We start from the raw sequence: 21,807 nt of genomic DNA, 5'->3' as shown, positions 1-21,807 counted from the left end.
AGAGGACATTCCCAGCCCCTGCTCATGGGCTCAGCCTCAGCTTTAATGTCTTGCAGCAAAACACTTTGCCATTAACACTTGTCCTGCACCAGGACCTCCAAAATGTCCATCCACACATCACTTCCCAGCCAGTCAGCAGTTCTGAGGGAGTGGTTTCCTCCTTTGTTAGACACAATGCTCAGCAAAGCCACACAGCAAGGTCTGGAAGCATCAGAGGTGCCACCTGACCCTCCCAAAAGCAAGGACAGTAATTTGAGCTATGTTTGTGCCTTGCCTGGAGAAAGTCACCCCAAGAGCTCAGCCTGCAGCCTGGCTCTCAGAGGAGCTCCCCACAGACATCTTCAGTCAGTCTTGGCCAATACTCAGCAGGTTGAAATTAGATTCTGATGTGGACACTGGAGCACAGACAGACAAACATGACAGACTGGCCTTGCTGCACAGCAAGAGAGGATCTGCAGTGCTACCCCCACACAGGGAGCACACAGGCAGACCTATTGTGGCACAAACAGAGCCTACAGGGCTGTCCCAGCCTGAACATCTCCCACCTGAATCCCATCAGGTTTTGCAAGAGCTGGAGCCCACAGAACTCCCTTACCCCAGTGGCCAGGTGAGTAGTTCTGCTGGCAGAAAGGTGACAGGATCCACCAGACAGACACTTTGTCTGTTTGACCCATCTGCTCCCCTGCATTCCAGCTGCATCCACAGGAAGCATCTCCCTGGGAAGCAGGTGGCCAGTTTGTCTTGGCTTAGGAGCTCTCCCCTCCTCAGATGTCCTCAGCCTTGTTGGTATCAACACCTCCACCCATCTACCCAAACACTGAGGGCTGCATTTATTGCTGCTTGCAAGCACCTCAAACAGCTCTCCAGAGCACCTGCCTGGCCAAAGTGACTGACTGGAGACAGGGTGGAAATGCCCTCTCTGCAGGGCCAGCACATAGCTCATACCCCAGTCCCAGCCAGGGGGTCATGCAGACAGGTGGAATGAGCTCCTCAGGGCTTAAAGTCTGTAATCCCACAAGGAAGAACAGCCTCCCCCCTCAGATCTCCTGCCATACCCCCCAGCTGATCATGACTGTGAGATGAAGAGCCCCTTGCAGTCCAAGTGTTGTTCTACACTCAAGGACAAAGGATAAGCAGCTCCAGATGCCAACTCTCATTATCCAAACATCAATAGAGCAGCAAGGCTGACACATCACTGCCTTGTGTGTGCGATGTGCAAGGCAGGGAAAGATCAGGATAGCATGGCCTGGGATGGGAACTCCCCCAGCACAGCACAGAGCACACCTGAGCTGATACAGAATCACAGAATTTCTAGGTTGGAAGAGACCTTTAAGATCATCGAGTCCAACCCATGTTCTAACACCTCAGCTAGATCATGGCACCAAGTGCCACATCCAATCATTTTGTAAACACATCGAGGGATGGCGACTCCACCACCTCCCTGGGTAGATGATTCCAGTATTTGACCACTCTTTCTGTGAAAAACTTCCTCCTTAATTCTAGCCTGTATCTCCCTTGGTGCAGCTTGAGACTGTGTCCTCTTGTTCTGTCTCTTGTTGCTGCCCAGAGAAAGAGACCGACCCCACCTCAGCACAGTCACCCTTCACGAAGTTGCAGAGAGTGATAAGGTCAGCTCTGAGTCTCCTTTTCTCCAGGCTGAGCACCCCCAGCTCCCTCAGTCGTTCTTCACAGGGCTTGTGTTCCCAGCACCTCTCCAGCCCCATTGCTCTCCTCTGGACATGCTCAAGCCTCTCCATGTCCCTCCTGAACTGAGGGGCCCAGAACTGGACACAGCACTCAAGGTGTGGCCTCACACACCAGGCGCCCTCCCGAGGGGAACATCACAATGAACCCTCCCCACCTCCCCAGGTGACATCCAATCCTCTCTTTTGGCAGATGGCAGAGCCAGAGCCACAGAGGGGCCTCAGCACCAGGAGCAGGAAGGGTTTTAGCAGAGTGGTGTCCTGTGTATCTGCACATTGGTGCCAAGCTCCCACCTCGGACATACTGCCACATCTCTGTGCTCACAACAAGCCTGTCCCACTCTGAATCAGCCCACAAAACACAGATGGACCCAGTCAAATCAAGCCCAGACTCACCCACTCCATTCCCTCATTTTCACACAGGAGATGTGAGCAAGAAAAACCCAACCAAAAACTGGAGAACATTCACATCCTTCAGGAGCAACAGCCCCTGAGCAGGCTCCTCCTCATCCTCCCTGCACAGCAGGAGTTTATAGATCACCACCATCTGTTCAATGCCCAGACAAGGGGCCCACAGGCTCTGATTGCAGCTGATGCTGCACTGTGGTGAGGAGGCTCTCCTGGTCCAGGGAGGCAGGTGGGTGGGGATGCTCAGGAACACAGGCTGTGCACAGCTCCCTTCCCACAGCAGACAGAGGCAGTGGTTTGCAGTCTGACACCCAGAGCCAGCCCTGCCTGGGGCCCTGCTGCCATGGTCAAGCACTAGGGCTAAAGTCAGACCATGTCCAAAATTCCCTCTCCAGTTGCTGAGGAGTGTGTCAGCTGTCAGCTCCAAGGCTTCCCCATTAACCACTGACATCCCAAACTGCATGGTCACAGCCAGCCTAGAGAGGAGGGACAGTCCCTGGAGGGATTGCTCTGGGGCTCTCAGGGCTTCCAGTCCTTCAGCCCCACCAAGCCCTCTCCAGCCACATTCCCTGACCATCACTCACCCTGGGGTTGCCATTCCAACCCCAAGCAACAGAAAGCAGCATTTCAGGCTGAAAAGTTTGAAGGAATTTCATTCTCCCCTTCCCTCTGTGCTCCCCAAAGTCCCCAGTGTCCCCTCACCAGGCACACCAAGTCACCACACTTGGGACAAGCCTTGGAGCAGTTCAGGGGGCAGAGATTTGTCACACAGCATCTTCTCCAACCTGCTCCAGACACATGAGCACCCCCTTACCTCACTGGGGAAAAATGGGGTGGACAGTAGCTCTGAGCTATTGCCCCACAGCTGCCAGGGTGGCTGGACACAGGGATTGCATAACCCACCTCATCCCCCAGGCTCCTGGAGGAGCCAGCAGGTCCCCAGGCCCCTGCAGGGTGGGTGATGCTGGGGGCAGCAGGTCCAGGACGGCCAGAGAGCCCCCCAGTTTCATGGCCAGAGCAGAAAAGACTGGAAGATACAGGGCCAGGTTATTTGGGAGGTTTCAGAGGTGCCTGGTTCAATAGATCAAACCATTCATCTCACTCCTAACCAGGTTTTGGAACAGTGGACCATAAAATCAGCCTCTCCATGAGTATCCCATGGCCAGAGGGAGATACTGGGGACTTGCCTGGCTCACTCTTGTACAGGTTCCTGCCCACAAGCAGGAGGAGGGACAGGGATGTGGGACAAGCACAGCTCATGCACATGGCTCTGGGGGCAGCTGGAACCCAAAAATGACATTGTCAGGATGGACCTGGCAAAACCAGCACCATCACAGCTGCTGCAATGGAGCCACCTGAGCACAGAGATTGTCAGGCTGCCTGTCAGGAAGAAAAATGCACAGTCTGAGCCTTTCCAAGGAAATCTTGGAAGTGCCAAGCTGCAGACAGAGGAAATAAAAATAGTTTGTGCATCAAAATAGGCCAGTTCCAGTTATTAGAGACCCATTAAAAATGCCTCTGGAATCCAGTGCTACCAGTGGCCCCAGTCACCTCCCTCCTGCTCCCTGTTTACCCAGGCTGATTTGAATAAATACAGGAAAAAAACAAAGTCCCAAAACTGTAAAGGGAGGGGAAGGGGGAGGCAGAGAGAAGAAATGAATGATGAAGCCATGCAGAAGGCAAGAGCCCTTCACCCCAGAGTCCCTGAGGGACTCAGGGAAGCGGGCAGCTCCACATCCAGCCAGACACATCTTTAGCAACGCGCTGCAGCACGCGCCAAGTGCTGGAAATAAAAGGAGACAGCTCAGCCATATCCATCTCTGCACAGAGTAAAAATAGAGATGCCAGGAGCTGGGCACGTCTGCCTCCTTCCAAGGTGATTTAAGGAGAGCAGCCATAGATTTCAAACTGCTTTTTCTCCTCCCCCAGTGAGTTGCCCTCCTCGGGGGAGCTGGTGTGGCACCTCAGGCATGAGGAAAGGACAGCACACACAACCCCTCCTCTGCCAGGGGCAGGCTGTGTGTGCACATCCCTCCTTCCAAAATCCAGCCACGTGCTGAGCAAGCAGAGGCTCAATGGTCACCCTGCACTCAGCCCCAGTCCCAAGTGAACTTTCAAGTCCCACCTGTGTCACACACCTGCTACAACAGGTATGGGCAGAGGGGGAGGGAAGAGGCTGTTGCATCTTGGTCAGCTTGGATTTTCTAGGCTGGGCAGGGGAAGCAACAAAACCAGTTTGTAGAATCACAGAATCTCCTGAGCTGGAATGGAACACCAGGATCATCCAGTGCAGCCCCTGTCCCTGCCCAGACCCCACAACAACCCCAGCCTGGGCATCCCTGGCAGCGCTGCCCAAAGGCTCCTGGAGCTCTGGCAGCCTCGGGGCCGTGCCCATTCCCTGGGGAGCCTGGGCAGTGCCAGCACCCTCTGGGGGAAGAACCTTGCCCTGAGCTCCAGCCTGAGCTGCCCTGGCCCCTGACACAACCTGACACAGCTGGAGGGGGGATGTCCAGCTCAGGCAGGACAAACAGACCCTCCTGTCATTCCCTTTCCCCCGCAAGGACGGATGAAGAGCTGGCAACTGAGCTCTGAAATGGCACTGAAATGGCACTTACAAACAGCCTGGGGTTTTGCCAGCTGAAGCTTACCCAGGTCACCACGTGGCCTCAGCCGTGTCTGCTGGACCCAGAGGCTCCAGCTGTCCCTGCTGCAGGGAAGGAGGGGCCCAGCCCTGCACACGTGGGATGAGATGGATGGCAGAGCCCCTGTGCCTGCAGTGACCCCACACAGCACAAGGGACCAGGGCACGCTTTAGTGACAGAATCAGAGGGCACCCAGGGACTGAGATACCCTCTGGAAAACTCCTGCATGCCTGGATGCAGCTAACAAGGGAGCAGAGGAGGAGAAAGTGCTGTGGGAGTCAAGTGAGTGTGCATCAGAGAAGTGTTCATTTCATGGAAACCAGCCACAGGAAGGCAGAGCCCCCTTCCCTCACCCCTCTCCATCAGAGCCATGGCAGACAGTGATCACCACATTTTAACTGATTCTCTCAAGCTGCCAGGGACTCTCCAGAGCTGCAGGGACTCAGAGCATCCATGAGCTGGGAATGAGCCATTTTCCATCCCAGAGACCAGGAGCAGCCTTGGGAGAAGGAGGTGAAGGATCCCCCTGAGCCCAAATCCCTCCCCAAGGCATGGTAGTAGGGAGCTGGTTTTGGCAGAAGGATGGGCTGTCACAGCATGGGCAGCAGGAGGTCACCTCAACACACAGCACCACAGCTCCACCCTGCAGTGACACCTCTGGGTTCAGCAAAGATCACAAATTTGGATTCACCCTGAGATCCTCCAACCCTGCACCTGTGTGAAAATGAGGGGTTTGAGGTTCCCACCCTGGGAGCAAAGCAGGAGCAGATAGCACTGGGAAAATGGAAAGCCTGAGAGAGAGCAAGACCCATAGGCAGAGCAAGTTATTCTCAGTTTGTAGAGACTGGGTAATTCCTAGAAAAGTTTCATGAGAAGTGGACACCAAGAAGGGCAGGATGAGGTTTTTCTACTGATGGCCTTTACACAGGAACACACCCATACAGCTGCAGACAGAAAGGACTGAGCAGGAAGGCTGGAAACTCACAAGATACACAAGTCCCTCATGCATGAATATATTGAGACACTACTAATTAAACCAACAGCTCCTAATTAAATCTCAGCTGTCCCCATCCTTCTGGGTCCATCCTGTCAGTTCTTGAGACACAAATAGTCTTGAGCATTTCACAAGCCAGTGAGGCAAGAGCAGAGCTTACAACAAGTGCTGGAGGCAGCAGTGGGTCTGGCACAAGGTTAAGGATTGTCTGGGGAGGTTTTTATCTTCTTCCTTACAAGAACCCAGCACAGGGCCAGGAAAGAGATCTGGCCTCTAATGTGGAAGGAGAGGAGTTGTCTAGAAGAGTAGTCTGTGCTTTCCATCTCAAATCAAATCCAAGCCTGTAGCCAGGCCCTGGGAGGTGACTTGTCTGGAGCTGGCACACAGGGAGCAGCATCTCCCACAGCACCAGCAGCTCCTGGAGGACTTGGCTGCTGCTCCCCGTGCCCCAGGGGCTCATCCCACCTCCCACAGCCATCACAAGCTCACAGTCAGTGTAGCTCTCTGCTCAGAGGCTCAGACAGGCTCCCAGTGAAATTCTGAGTGGTTGCTGTGTCTGACCCCTCTCTGTCCCTGTGCTAATGCTCCTGCCACACACGAGCCCAGCTGCAGCCCCTCTGCAGAGGCACAAACTCGAGCATCATTTAGCCCCCAGGAGCAAGAGCAACCTCTGCTGTTCAGCCATTCCTTCCCCAGGCTGGCACTTGCCCTCTGCACCTACCAGGGGCTGGGCCAGCCAAACCCCTCACAGCAATGCAAGGGACAGTCCCTCCCTCCCTGACCTTTCAGTGTGCTCATTTCCAGGGCACCAGAGCCAGCCCTGCAAATCCAAGCTCAGCAAATGTGATCCCAAGAGCCAGCAGTGCCTGGTGCCCTGGCTGTGGCCACAGGGCTGTCTGTATGTGTCCACTGTCCCACCCAACCTGCAGGAAGCCCAGACCCTCCAAAAGAACCTCACACTGTAGGAAGGCTGAGGCAGCTCCCCAAGACAGCCTGGAAAACTCCACCTGTAGCAGCCCCAGGGACGTGACAGCTCTGCCACAGGGGCAATATGACCCACAGTCATTATTTCAGCTATGCATGAATTATTTCAGCCAGAGTCCAGCCCAGCACGAGGAGGGGCAGCAGTATGGACACACAAGGATGGCCTCATTCCAGCAGTGCAGGAGCCTCCAAAGGGAGGCTGGGCAGGTGTGGACCTGCAGAAAACCAGGAGAACAAATCTTCTAAGTCCTTTCCCAGGTAGGTCAATCCTTCCCCCCACTGCAAGCACTTTCTTCCATCAGGCTGAGAGCAGCAGGGAAACCTACATTTTCCAGCTCCTCCCCAAAACCAAGGGTCAACATAAATCCTGAGACAAAAAAGCCAACTCTTGGGCTCGTGTTTAGAACAAACTCCTGCTCAAACCAAAGGTTTTTCTCCCTTGTGGAGCAGACAGGTTTATTTATAGCATCACAGTGTTTTATCAGCATGCTGGCTGCCCTCAGAGGAAGGGGGTCATCTCGAACATCTGGAATGAAATCCTCAGCTGAACACACTTAACAAGCCTGGCCCTGCACACATCGGGCTGCAGGGGGAAAACTCACCAGTGAACAAGGCCACACAGGCTGTGGCAGGGGGATGAACACGTGCCACAGAGGCTGTGCCTTGGATGTGCCAGAGGCAGCTCCTTAGCAACAGCCATGGAACACCACAGCACCTGCATCAGGGCCTGACTGAGGGGCTTCACCCCTTGCAGCCCCTCACCCCAATCCCACCATGCTGCTGCTGCTACAACCTCCTCACTGCTCCCCAAACATGCTCCAGAAGGGGATGCTGGGGTCATCCTTTCTCCAATACTGCCTCTTGCAAAACCAGGACAAATTTGGGACTTTTTTTAAGCTTCAGACTGATGTAGACCCCAGTGCTGAGGCACACAGACTGCGAAGAGGAGGGGAGAAGTGGGCTTGTTCTGCTCGAGAGTCCACAGTGGCAGAGGTGGTTGTACCATAACAGCCAGGCAGGGCAGAGTCTGGACATGTCAGACCAGTTTTGGGAGCCCAGACTCTCATCCCATCCTAAACAGGTGGCACAGTCCAGCAGAGCTGCTCCACACAGTGCCACACGCAGGGCAGAGGTCAGCGATGCCATTCCTTGGGTACTCCTGCAAGGAGAGCAGCTGTGCCCCACCCCAGCATGCTGAGGGACCATCCTCTTCCTCCCAGGCCAGGCTGGCAGCCACAGGCACCCTGACATGCTGGGAACAGCCAGATCAAACAGCAGTGAGAAACTACTTGGCACAGAGAGGCAGATCTCACATCTCCCCAGGAATATCTCCATGCCAGCCACCCACCTGAGCCACGCTGCCAGCACTCACAGCCTCCTCCTCCTCTCCCAGCATCCATCCCTCCAAGTACTGGAGGGGAAAAGCAGGGAGGTTGCAGAGGAGCAGAAGGCTGGAGGAGAGATGGAGGCAACATTTCATGTAGAGCTTCAACTGCTCCAGGGTGTGAAGCCAACTTTTATCTTAAAAGATTTCTTTCCTTTCTGCTACTCTGGACAGAAATTCAGAGTGGGAAACTGTGACCTGTTTGAGACTGCAGTGCCTGCCCTCCTGCTAGAACTGCATTTGAGGCTCCTTTCTGTTCATGCCATCCATGAGGAAGCAGCCTCTGCTGCTCTCAGGGATGCACTGGGATGGCACCAAGCTCCAGGCAGGGCCTGCAGCTGCAGGAATACCTCATATATAGAATCTCAGCAGGGCCCAGAAAAGTTTTACTCATGATCCCCTGCACAAGACAGATTTATTTTAATAAATTTAATGTAGATTTAATTTACTCCATCTTTCTCAGGGGACCTAGGTAATAAGCTGGATTTTGTGAGCCCTGAATTTAAGTAAGCTATCCTCTTCAAAGTGAAATAAGGCTGTACATACATAAGCAGTCAGAGCATCTTAATCTTCAGCACTTGGCCCCTAGAGCAGCCCCGTGGGAAGGGAATGCAAGTCCCAGATGCCCAACATGCAGGCAGACAAGTGGAACAGAATCAGCAGCTCACCCTGGCTCACAGGAATGCTGATGGATGCCAGGACCTGCCAGCACTCAGCACTTCAGCCAGACAGGGACCACAGCCACCCTTCCTCAGACTGAGCAGTGCTAAAACAGAAGTGAGGAATGTCATTTTTTTATAGCTTGCCCAAAGTGAAATAGGTTTCCACCCAGCACTTAACACTACTTTAGGCCAGAGGAGTTAAGATATTCTGGTACAATTGACTTGGCTGTCTAAAAAAAGGAAGAACTGAGCAAGAAACTCCATCACAACCTACCACAGAGCCCTGCAGGTCTGGGGGGGATGTGCTGGATGCTGGTGTAAGAAAATGCCCCTTTAAACTCATTAACAAACTCAACTGTTCTTTCAAGCAAGTGCAAAGCCTGGCACCTTTCCCCACCTTGCTGGCAGAACAACTGTGATTCCCATGGAAAAGGAGCAGCTGAGCTCTCTGATGTGCTGGGAACACACCTCTGTCCTGGGAACCAGCTCTGCCTGTGACCCCCAGAGCCCTGCCCCACTCTCCCCACAGCCTGAGCAGGTTTGGCAGCTCTGTGCCCAGACAGCCCCTCTGCCCCTGCCGTGGGAGCATCTCCCTCCACGCGGGGTGCAGAAGATAAAGAGCCGACTGATCAGGTTTCCCTACTCACCACAAAGAGGTTGATTCACCAGAGCCTACTCCCTTTTCAGACTCTTTCTAAATAAATGCTTCAAAGACTTCTGGAAATTCATGCTTAACAGGCTTACTGTAATTCCAGAGCAGCAGGGCTCCTGTGGGCCAGGCTCTGCTGTGGGACTGAGTCACGCTCATTTTCTTCTGAGACTCTCAGATACCCTTCTCTAAGAGGTAAGGCTACAAATCCTGTTGGCTGATGCTCATTTTGGGAGCCCCTCACTGCCACCCACGACACAGCCAGACACAGCTCTCCTGGCCTCAGCAACAGCCAGCCCTGCAGATGTAAGGTTCAGGAGAGATGACACTTCTCCATCCCCTCCTGGGGCTCAAGGGATGCTCCTGGGCACAGATTCCCCATCACCCACTCCCCAGATGAGGAGCACGTGCAAAGTCAGCCCAGCACCTGGTGGGCAGGAGGTCTGTCACAGGCTGGACACCCCTGGGGCTGCAAGGACTCAGCACAGAGCACATTGGCACAACCCAGTGTCCTGAGTGAGCCTGCCTCCACAGCAGGGGAAGGACTAAAGCAGCACACTCAGGACTGCTCAGCCAGCCTGGGAACAGCAGTTTTGGTGGGAGAGGTTGGAGCCCACTTACAGGGAGAGGAGGCAGGAGCAAGGAGTCAGGCAACCACGTGGAGCCACATCAGGGTCTGTCCTGCTGCCACTCCAGGCACTGAACTCACTGCTCAGCACACAGAACTGCTGAGACACCTCCACATTATTTAGTGCTGCTGCAGCTCCCAGGCACGAGCCAGGAGCCAGCTCCCCTTCTCCTAGAAGGGGAGGTTTCAAGGGCTTTTTCCTGAAGAGCCTTATTTACAAGCAGCAAAGCAAGCTTGCATTTAGTGCCTCCTCATCCTGGCCAGATACCAGCACAGGCAGGTTCTTGCTGGGGAGGCAGGAAGGCACAGCAGGGGATGAGAGATCCCAGCCTCACCTGCTCCCTGCTGAAGATCCCAGCACAGGATGAGAGATCCCAGCCTCACCTGCTCCCTGCTGAAGATCCCAGCACAGGATGAGAGATCCCAGCCTCACCTGCTCCCTGCTGAAGATCCCAGCCCAGGATGAGAGATCCCAGCCCACGATGAGAGATCCCAGCACAGGATGAGAGATCCCAGCACAGGATGAGAGATCCCAGCCCCATCTGCTCCCTGCTGAAGATCCCAGCATGGGATGAGAGATCCCAGCCCAGGATGAGAGATCCCAGCCTCACCTGCTCCCTGCTGAAGATTCCCCATTGAGCTCTCCTGCACTGCTTTTGCACGTCTCAGTTGTCAAGAAATCTCCCAACCCCAGCATCTTCAGAGCAAACAGCCAGAATCCACTAAGCATAAGAGCTGCTCCTATGATTTTCTTTGATGCCATTCAACACAAGCAGCTGGATTCTCTATTTATAGCAAGATCATCAGTTTGGAAAGATGACTTATGTTCTTGTTATCACCAGAGCACCAGATACATAACAAATCCTTGCTGTGCTGGGAGTGCTACAAGTTGGTAAGACAGTCCTCATGGTCAGGCTGGGCTCCTCAGAAATTCAAACAGACAGAAAAGGAACATCTGGGACCTGAGCTGCACCTCTGGCCCTGACATTCAGACCCCTGCTAATAACCCCCATTGAGGAGGCTCCAATTTCTACCCATACACTGAGCATTCCTCCCTAGAGTTGTTACCTTCCAAGCCGGTTTTATCCCACTCTTATTGCAGGGAATATTTGGGATTCAGGAGGGTGTTTTGGGGAGGGATGAACAGTGAATTGCTGCAGCATTGTTACCTCTGGTCTGAGCTGCCTGAGCCAGAACGACTGTCAGAGAGCAGAGTGCTGTCAACAAGAACAAAGGAGTGGAAGTCATAAACATAAGTGCTCCAGAAATGATTCATGCTTCTTGGAAACAGATTTTGCTACAGATATCTGACAAACTCTGGTTTTTAATGAAGTTTAAGGTGCTCAGAGATCAGGGTGTTTTTAAACCAGACCTCTAAATAACTCCAGGTTGGCACTAGCTTGCCACCCTCTTCTTGTCAAGGGAGTCAAAAGCAGCTCAAGATTTACCTTAGGACTCCCCATATCCTCTCCACTGCCATCATGCAGCATCTCAAGTTCCCAACACACCTGTGAGAATTTACTCAAGCCATACAACTCAAACCCATGGCACTGGCCACCCCTCTGCACAGAGCAGCACCCAGCCATGGGTGCCCACGCTGGGGTGAAAGGCCTCTACCCACAGACCTAGGGACAGCAAAACACCTCACTCCCAGCTGACTTGTGCACCCCATCACTTACTTTTAATCTGCCATAGAGAGAGTGGGGAATGGGGATTTGCTGTTTAAAAGCCATCACAAGCTGACAGAAGCCTGAACACCTTTGTGGTATGGATCCATTTCACCTCTGTTTTGGATCCTGAGCACAGCCCAGGGACTCTGAGCACATGCAGGCACAACTGTGCACAAGGCAAAACCATGCTGACTGGCAACAGTCTGGTCCTTTGCTCATTTTCTCCACTCCTAAGCACTTTGCATTTCTGCACGAGAGATTTGAAGAGTGACAGATTTTAAGAGCAGCACAAAGAGGCAATTAACTTCCACAGCAATTCCTGTTGCCAGACTCCAGAGGTCACAGCAGTAGCCTAAAGGCTGTACGTTGGCTATCTCAGCAATCAGCCCTCAAGAAAAGAGGCACCAAACCAAAGCCCAGCCCCTGACATGTTTGCCAGGCCATTTCAGGAGGAGCTGCCCTGAGCAGGAGAAGGAAAAGACCTTCCCCAATGCCTGCAGAGCACCTTTCTCTATGCTCTGGCACAGGTCAGGTCTGCAGCAGCTCTGCAGCACAACCCAACCATCCCATTCCCTTCATCTCTTGGAAGGGCCTGAGTACCCCTCTCTGGATAGCAGAGGATGATCCACACGTCCATCCTCCTCTTACTGGCCATGAGAGCCTCTAGCAAGATTTCACCAAGCCAAGTGACAGCTCTGTGTCTTCTACACACCTACTTCTTCCCTGGGGATGACTTAGAGCACAAAGTATTCCACAACACGCTCCGAGTGGAGCACGCCCATCCATGCACTCCCTGGCTGCTCCTCCTCTCCCAGCACAGCCAGGGACAGGGAGCTGCCTTGGGATGAGAGGCATGGAAACCCACAGGCTCCTTCCTCCCAGCCAGGGAGCCTCCCTGCCACCTACCTGACTCCAGCCCAGAAAGACAAGCTGCATCTCTGACAGCTCTGTGCCGCTCCAGGGAAGGGATAAGCACTCACACCCCGTTTGTCACACTTGGAAGCAAATCAGACAGACAGAACTCCACTGCCCTTGTCCTCCCATTTTGTTCAACAAGGGATGGGAGGCCGTGGCACATCTCCTCGCCAAGGAAAGCAGCGAGCAGTTTTTCAGCTGAGCACACGCGGAGCGCGGGCGGGGGAGCGGCTCACTGCAGCGACAGAGACACAAACCCATCTCGTGATCAGTTATTGACTCCAGAGGAGTTGGAGCTCTACAGCAAGCCAGCCAGGAGAGCAAAAATCCCTCTTTTGTTCCCCAGCCTCAGACAGACTTGGCCACACAGCTCCCTGCTGTCTCGCTTCACACAGTGAGAAAAGAAAGTTAATCCAGCTCCTCTCCAGCAGGAGCCATCCAGCCTGAGGGAGAGATGCTGCAGAGCCATCCCTGAGCATTCCTGAGCCTGGCCTCATCCTGGCACCCACCACTGCTGGTGGATACCAGGCAGTTCAAGGACCTCGTGGGACATTGCCAGGAGCAGCAGGGACAGTGCCCTCCCAGGCCTAGCTCAGCTGTCCCCACACTGCCCCCCAAAGCAGGACCAGCCCTGAGGTCCCTGCTGCCCCCATGGTGAGCAGGTGACCCATGCTGCCCACACAGGAATTTCCAATCCTCCTTTACAGACAAACTTCTGACTCAGGAGAGAGCCAGACCACTATGCAGGGACTGAATCCACCTTTTCCCTAGCACTTTCCCAAGCCACAGCCTTCCTGCAGGAATAATGTTTTCCACTGTACCAGAGGTCAAGTGGTAGGAGAACTGTGGCCAACAAAGCCCTTTGGTGTCATCCCTTCCCCTCAGGAAGGGCACAGGTTACACACACGTTAGAACCACCAAACCCAAATTTCTCCCTACTGCCCTTCTAGGGAACAAAAGTTACCTTTTAGATTGGACACCTGACCCAAGATTTCAGAGCCCTGCTCTTCATCCCCCTTCACCACCAGCTTTCTCTGTTCTCCATATGAGAAGTGAGAATATTTACTATATTTAAGATCAGAGAAGAAAATTATGATTCATGGGCTCTCCACTCTGTGGAAATGGGAATTGTGTATCTGTATTTCTAGAGCATGAACAAACATGAGTACTTCTGTCTATAGCTCTGTAGATCAAGGAAGTGATTTTAAAGTCAACTCATCCTTGCATAAACCTGGACAGTCAAATAACAGAGTGGAGAATAGCAAAGTGCTGAAATCTGTTCCAGAATGCACTTGCTGGTTTCTTTACTCTTGGTGACCTGGCAGAGAGGGCTGTTATTTTAACATTACACTTGCTGAAGCCTCACTGAACGGCAGGCGGGACCAAAATAATCCATATGGCCCCTGGAAGCCACAGAGTTGAGAGGAAAGTGCTCCAGCATCTCCAGGCAGCACAAGCCTTTGTTCCCACATGCTCCTGCCGGCAACCAGGACTGCCTGCCCTGCTCCAAATGAACTGGCTTCCCTCCTCCTTCCCCACAAATTAACTCCATCTCCAGCTGTCCCTGCACAAGCTTCCTGTAAGATTAATTATTCTTTGTACACACATGTTTGATGATTTACCCAGCAAACCAGGCACAATGATCAGGAATTCTCCATTTCCATCAGCGCTCTCCCCTGAGGCACAGAAGTTTTCTGGGCAGGTCCTTCACCCTGGCACAGGCACAGGAAGAAGTGTGACTCCTCAGAAGGTCCACGTGGCTCACCAGGAGCAGTCAGTGTTTGTGATGCTGCTGCAAGGTCAGCTGGAGAAGATGTGCTCCTGAAGAGCCCTCGTTGCCAGTCAGCAGGGCTGGCACTGACGCCAGTCTAAGTGGGAACATGAATGATCCCAAAAGGTGTGTCCCCAGCTACACTGTCCCACGACCCGAGAGTTCTCCTGTACAAGGAGCTGTGTTTGTTTGCACTGTCACCTTTCAGGAGGTGCAATTTTCAAGAGCCAGGAGTCACCGTGTGAGGAGTCACCTGCAGGCTGGTTCCGGCTGTGATCTCACACAGCACAGCACCGAGGAGTCACCGCGCCGGGCTCGCCCAGCTCAGGAAATGGAAAGCACCAAGTTATAGAGCTGTGGGCCAGACCTGCCAGGGGTGAGGACTAAACTCCTAGAAGCAGTTTATTAGCCTGGAAAGTCACAGTTGGCCACAGAAGGTGTGGGGTGGGGATATACAATGTAAGATGAGTTGATGCCACCCAGCTCTCCCCACAGCCCAGAGGAAGCCAGAGCCTGTCAGGCTTTCTGAGCCCAGAGAGCTCAACAGGGCTCACAAGTCCCTTTAAGATCTCTTACAGCAGATAGTCATCTGCTGTAACACCAAAAGGATGTTTGAGCAGCTACATGAGCCTCTTCCTCTGAGGGTCAGACATTTCCTTCACCCAGAAAGAAGGAGAGGGTGCCCAAGAGATCAAGTGTGGCAGAGACCATGAGATAACAGCTGGAGGGAGAACACACAACAAAGAGTCACCTTGTGCTTGGCAGAAGTTGGTTTCACATCCAAACGTGACTTAACTGGGTGAGTTCTGACACCAGTAATGGAAAGTTTCTACCCCAGCTCATGAAGCCACTGTACAGGAAACAGCTTAGAAGAGCTGCTCAGTGACCTAAGCACAATAGAAGCATTAACCACATGGAGCCCACCTCAGATTTTGGCTGAATGCTCCTGACAGCTTTCCTAGAGCTCAGCTGCCCCAGCTCTTTCCAAAATCCCTGCACTAGCCCCAAACACTAGATCCCACAGCAAAACCCCTCCTGAGTTCAGGACCTGCAAGAAGCAGACCCTGATGCTTCTCAGAATCAAAGCAATAAGGAAGCAGAAAGAATGTCTAGAACGAAGATACACCTTTCTCCTTCTCTACAACACCACCAGGAAGCAGAGGAGAGCTGGTGTAGAGCAGAACCTGTTGGCAGGTCCTCTCCAAATGGGAGTTGTAGAGGCAGCAGCAAGTGGCTTTGGCCAGCTGGCAGCACAAGGGGCCAGCACACCAAACCCTGCAAGGCCAAACTCCTGTACCTCCCAAGAAGCACCTTCAGGAATGGGTGGAAGTCAACGGGATGGGCTGAGGAGGGAAGTCAGCCAGATTTCATTAAGAACATCTTTGCTGGAAGTGCATCTGGGAGTACTCTCCACCAAGATAAATGCTGGATCTGCAACTGTTTTGCTCTGACAGGAGTTAAACAGGCTACAAGTTTACACTTGTCCTAGGTACTTTTTTTTCCACAAGAAGCTTCCAAAAGCTATTGCAGACAACTGGGAGAGGTGCTCTCAAAAGCAAGGCACAGGCAAGCATAGGCACCATCATCCAGGCTGACAGCTCTTGAACAGAGACTTCGCATTTTACATTACTTGGTCTTTTTTTCCCCCTCCAATAATTTGTTACAAAGGAAGCAGCATGCACACACAAGAAGCAAGCAAGACCTCAGGGAAAACAGCAAATTGGTTCACATTTCCACAGCGCTGAGCACAAAGCTGACTTGCAAATGCGAATGACTTCTCTCAGGCGGGGGAGGAAGCTCCCAGTTTGGATGATCCGAGCCCAGCCGCTCATTTCCCCGCAGTCCAGCCCCATCGCTCTGCCCTGACGGACTGCACCAGCCACGAGCACGGTCTGAGCCTCGCGTGGAGCAACAACAACCCGCTAGCCCAACACGTCCTGCTCCAGACCACTGCTGCCCAGCGGGCACTCTCTGCCCTGGCACTCACAGCACCTCGTACACATCGCGGACATCTCCCACACCAGCAGAGCCGCAACTCAAATGCCCGAGTTCATTCGAGATGTTACAACACGGCTGCTCGCTGCGGACGGTGCCTGCGAGCCTGGGTGGGTGCCGCTCCTGCCAGGACACAGCATCGCACATCTCCCCTCTCCTGCCCAGGCAGGGCTGCTGCCCACCGGGACACGGCATCGCCCACCTCCTCCCATCCCCCTGCCCTAACACATTCGGGCTCCGTCCGACCCAGGGGCACCAGGCTCGGGGTTCGGGCGATGCCGGCAGCCCTGGGAAGCCGCAGGACTCCGGGAGAGCAGAACGAGACGGGCGAGCCCCTCCACCACCTCCCGCTGCCACCCTGGGCACCCGCCAGCTCCGGAGGTTGCTGTGGCACAGCCCCGCGCTGGGCTGTTTTGGGAAGGGGGTTGGGAGGATGTTTTCTTATTTATGGGATAGGAGCAAAAAGTAAGAGGAGGAAGCGGAGAAGGAAATAATCCAGCAGGTTGCTCCCATCGGCCCCTCCCGGCCACCGCATGGCAGCGGGGGCAGCAGCGATGGGGCAGCCCCGGAGCCGCCGGTCCCCAGAGCCGGGGAAGGGAGCCCGGCCGCTCCCCGGCACCATCCCCGGGGCGCCCTGCGGGCCAAGGCAGCCCGTGAACCCCTCCCCGGGATATCCGCCCCGCCGTACGGCCCCGCGGGCGGCGGGCACGGCAGGGCACGGCAGGCCGCGGGCTCACCTCGGTACTGCAGCGAGCCCGAGAGCCGCACGGTGACGGTGCCGGCCAGCGGCTCGCCGGGGCTGTAGACGACGCGGCTGTCGCCCAGGCGGATCTCGAAGAGCTGCACCTTCCCCATGGCCGCGCCGGCCCGGCCGCTCTCCTCCGCTCCGCTCCGCTCGTACCTGCGGCCCGCGCTGTGCCTGCCCCGGCGGGCGGGACCGCCCCGCGCCCGCCCCGCCCCGCCTCGCTCCGGCCGCGCTGAGGGAGCGGGGCGGGCCCGAGGCAGAGGCGGCCGGGCCGGGGGCTGCGGGTGGGTCCCTGAGTGCCGAGGGAAAGGGGCAATTGTGCGGCCAGGCTGAGGGAAAGGAGCAGGCTGTGGGGCTGGGCTGTGAGGGAAGGGGTAGCTGATGGATCCCTCACTGCTATAGGGTCAGGCGGTGAAGTAAGGGAAAGCTGGTGTATCCCTGATTACTATAAGGGAAGGGAGGAAAGGGCAGCTTCAGGGCTTGGGCTGGGCTAGGAGGGAAGGGATTGCTTGTGGGGTCAGGCTGGGAGGGAAGGAGCAGATTGTGGGGCTGAGCTGTGAGGGAAAGAGAAGCTGGTGGATCCCTGACTGCTTTGAGGGAAGGAGCAGGTTGTGAGGGAAGAAATCACTTGTGGGGTCGGGCTGTGAGGGAAGGAACCACTTGTGGGGTCAGGCTCTGAGAGAAAGGAGCGGTTGTGGGGTCAGGCTCTGAGGGAAGGAGCTGACTGCCCAGCATGGGGCCATCTTGCCTCCCGGTGATCCTTGCTCCCTCTAATCTCATTTGCTCCCTGTAATTCTCCAGGCCCAGCTGTCACCTCTCCCTGCTCCTGTTTTTATAACCCCAGTCGCTTTAAGTGTCTGTAAGAGGCAAATACAAGGGACCTGGCAGCAACCTGGGACTGAGGAGTCAGTGATGACCCCACACTCTCTGTGGATCAGTGGGTGAAGGTCAGGGTGTCCCAGGAAGCCAGCAGTGACCAGCACACTTCATACATTTGCCATGTTCCCCCCTCATCTCTGCCCGATTGAATAAAAACCATCTGTAAAACCCACACCAAAGGCAACGCCGGGAAAAGGCACCTCCCGGCCGCTGGCGAGCAGGCTGTGTACACAGGCAGAATGAATAAGTGTAAAAGGAGCTGTTTATCTGCAGAGCACACCCAGCCCGGACCTGGCTGGACAGACAGACATCCTCCCACAGCCCTGCAGTGACACCAGCCTGGGCACGTGGGGCTGTGGGACCCTTTGTGCTCCTTTATGGTGGCTGTGGCAGCCTGAAACCCCTCACAGGGCACCAAAGGAGTTGGTGTGCCCCGGGCACACAGGGCTCCTGCTGGGAAGCCTTTCCAGGCCCTCCCTCCTCAGTGCTTAAGAGCTACCTCTCGTTTCCAGGCTGCGTGTAGTCACAGGCTACAGACACACAGCAGCCTTGTGCCAAGGCTCTCTGCAGCTCATCTCCTCCCGCAGGGCGTACCCTGGGATCCGTCCGCACACCGCTCTCCTTGTGCTGCCCTTAGCTTCTGTTTTCCCAGGCTAAGCACGCCAATTTGCTCCAGCCTTTTTGTTTTGTAAGATGAGCCTGTAGCCTCTTTCATCAGTCTCCGCAGCCCCTATTTAGCTCTGCCAGCAAAACCAAACAAATTAGGAGAAGGGAGGGGCGGGTGAAAACACCCTGAGCTACAGCAGATTTTACTGAACCCTCTTCCCCCATGGAAAGTGGCCAAAGGTTTGTGATTTGAGGCACAATTGGAGCCACCCCATCTCTGGGGCAGCACTGGCACCCTTGCCCCAGAGGGACACCACACATGTGACATCTCAGGGTGGAAAAACCCTTCACCAAACCTGAGCCCCTCGTGCCACGCCACAGCTTCTCCTGACAGAGATTTATGCGCCTTGTTTGCAGAGAAGTTAATTTTAAGCACAGCAAAGTTGCTCGCCCAAGGTCACGACGTGAGTAAAAAGGATTCCTGCACCAGGAGCTGAACAAAAGCAGCCAGGCACAGCTACAGTACTGCAAGGGTTTGTGCTGACATACACAGGGTCCCTTGTCATGTCATGGCCAGCAGCGATGCCACAGCACTGACCCATCCCCTGGATCACAGCTACACTGGGCAGAACAGCCTGTAAAATGTATCTGCATGGATATAATTGAAGCATGGAGAAGAGGAGGCTTCAGGGAGACCCCATTACAGCCTTCTAGTACCTTAAGGAGGCTTTAAAATGGAAAGAGAGGGACTTTTTATATGGGTAAATAGGGACAAGACAAGGGACAGTGGTTTAAACTGACAGAGAGCAGGGTTAGATTGGATGTTAGGAAGAAAAAGCTTTACTTAGAGGGAGGTGATGCCCTGGCACAGAGAAGCTGCAGCTGCTCCTGGATCCCTGGAAGTGTCCAAGGCCAGGCTGGACAGGGCTTGGAGCATCCTAGGATATAGTGGAAGGTGTCCCTGCCCCTGGCAGGGGGTAGAATGAGATGATCTTTAAGTTCCCAAACCGGGCTGTGATTCTATAATTCAATGTATTCAATGCCTGCAGTGCCAGGGCACCCATCATTCCTCCAGTGATGCCAGATTCAGGAGGATTTTACTCATTGCAGTCAAAATGTGTATTTACATTCCTGCCTCCCTGCTCACCCCAGAGTCACTCCTCTTATCTACTTGTGTGAGGAGTCACTGGAGTTAAAACTCAGAGCATTAAAAAAAAAAAGTAAGCTAAGGATGTTTGGTAAACTGCCACGGTTTGTTTTCTGATATTTTTGACTATTGTTTTGGTTTAAAAAAAAATGTTTTGAAGAGTTTTGTTGTTGTGGTGGGAAATCTCACTTCCTCTGCATTCTGTGTGCTCTCCCTTTCTCCTTTTCCCCTTATTAAAAGGGAAAATTTAAAAGAGAGAAGAAAAATGTCAAGACAAGCTCTAGAATAAAATTTTCCTTTCAGATGTCACCACATTCCCCTAACTTCAAGGAACGTGAAATTTTCTGACAAAGAGCATAGTAGTTATTAAAAGGAAAAAATTATCAATAAACCCCTCTTCAGGAGCACCTGAGCTGTGCTTTGCCAGCAGCACAGACGAGCTTGAAGCACAGGAGCTGGGAGAGCAGCTGGGAGTGGTGTCACATGTGGGAAAAATGTGCCCACGGAGGGCTCAGCTGTGGCTGCAAGTGCGAGCCACACAAGCCTCCATCATTACATCACAGACATTGGCTTGTGACTTGAATTCGTTCCCCTCTTGTCTTTCCAGGAGTTTCCAGCTGTGCCTGCTGACACGGAGGAGGCACAGCCCCACCTGACCGTGCCTCAGTTTCCCCTGCGCTGGCGCTGCTCAGGGAATGAGCAGCGGAAATGCCAGGGCATAGCCGGGCCGTGACTGATGCTGTGTTAACCACGGGAGCGCGGCGGGTGAGGCAGCAGCGCGGTACCCGGGGCACTTCGTGTCTCGGGGTCATCTCCACCTGCCCGAGGCTCCGCGGTGGCTGCAGGGGAGAGGGGCGAGCCTGGCAGGTGCTGCCCGGCACCGCGGGGACACCCAGAGCCTCTCCTGCTCCCTTGTTACAAGACCACTCTGTCTCTCCGCCCTCAAATTCTCTTGCTTTTGCGTCTCCAGCCTCTCCCCCTTCTCCTACTGGGTTTGGCGAGGGCGTGACTCGAGGGAGCCCACCACACCCCATTAGGGCAGGCACCGAGCGGCTGCGATGGAAGGGGGAGTAAAGCAGCAGAGCTTTGTGGAAGTTGAACTTTAGGTTTCTTATTTCTTTCCCTTGAACTAAAATACACAGATGTGAACTGCCATGGAGGGCGCCCTGTACTACCTACGCCACTGACAGCCATTCTGTATTCCTGTGTACATAAAATCCATTACCCTAATATATTTACATTACACTTAGGTTTATTACCTTTCTAAATTATTTCCCTGCTTCACTCAGTGCCTCACCGCTTCTCAGCTGATTTGCTGGAGGGTAAACTACGTCATCTGATACCAACAGCAACAACAATTACTCATTTGTCTCAGGCTGACACCTTCCAGCAGGTTCAGGCAGAGGTGGTACCGTTCAGCCACACCTCCCTGCGAACCTCTCCTCACAGGAGGCGACAGCCAAAATCCTCTGTCCCCCTTCCGTGGGTTCATCAGGGATCCTGTCCCCCTTCTGTGGGCTCATCAGGAGGCCACAGCCAAAGTCCCCTGTCCCCCTTCTGTGGGTTCATCTGCAAGGCAACTCCCAGGCAGCTTCCCCAAGGGTGGAGTTGGATGTCCCAGCAGTGGTGTACAAATCTCTGGGCTAAACATGTGATAGAGTTATCAACATATATAGAATTATAGGTTTGGCTTGGGAGGGCCCTTAAAGACCATCTCATTTCTTCCCTTGCCACGGGCAGGGACATTTTCCTCCACACCAGGATGCTCCAAACCCTGTTCAACCTGGCCTTGGACACTTCCAGGGATGGGGCAGCCTCAGCTTCTCTGGGCAACTCTGGCACAATGTCCTGGGACTCTGTAGCAGCTCCCCACTGCTGCTGGAACTCCACCAGCCTATTGGTCTCACCAAGCCTTCCAGACACAAGGGCCACCAGCCCACCACAGCCCAACCCCTGGGAGGATGAGAGAAGAGCAGGAAGCAACCAGAAACCACCCAGAGCCAGGAGGCACCCAGAGCCAGGAGG

The 21,807-nt window shown here is 54.2% G+C and overlaps 1 protein-coding gene across 1 annotated transcript in view; it reads right to left on the bottom strand.

Annotated features, from left to right (window-relative positions):
- Positions 1-17,357, bottom strand: part of ARRDC1 (arrestin domain containing 1) — a 38,368-nt gene extending 21,011 nt beyond the window's left edge. Inside the window, exon 1 of the mRNA XM_054646567.2 lies at positions 17,143-17,357. Coding sequence (XP_054502542.1) covers positions 17,143-17,260 — 118 coding nt within the window. The 5' untranslated portion in view covers positions 17,261-17,357. The remainder of the gene's footprint in view (positions 1-17,142) is intronic.
- Between the last annotated feature and the right edge of the window lie 4,450 nt (positions 17,358-21,807).

The sequence above is a fragment of the Agelaius phoeniceus genome, chromosome 21 (assembly GCF_051311805.1).
Source record: "Agelaius phoeniceus isolate bAgePho1 chromosome 21, bAgePho1.hap1, whole genome shotgun sequence".
Taxonomy (NCBI): domain Eukaryota; kingdom Metazoa; phylum Chordata; class Aves; order Passeriformes; family Icteridae; genus Agelaius; species Agelaius phoeniceus.
This window is presented reverse-complemented; position numbering and strand designations above follow the sequence as displayed.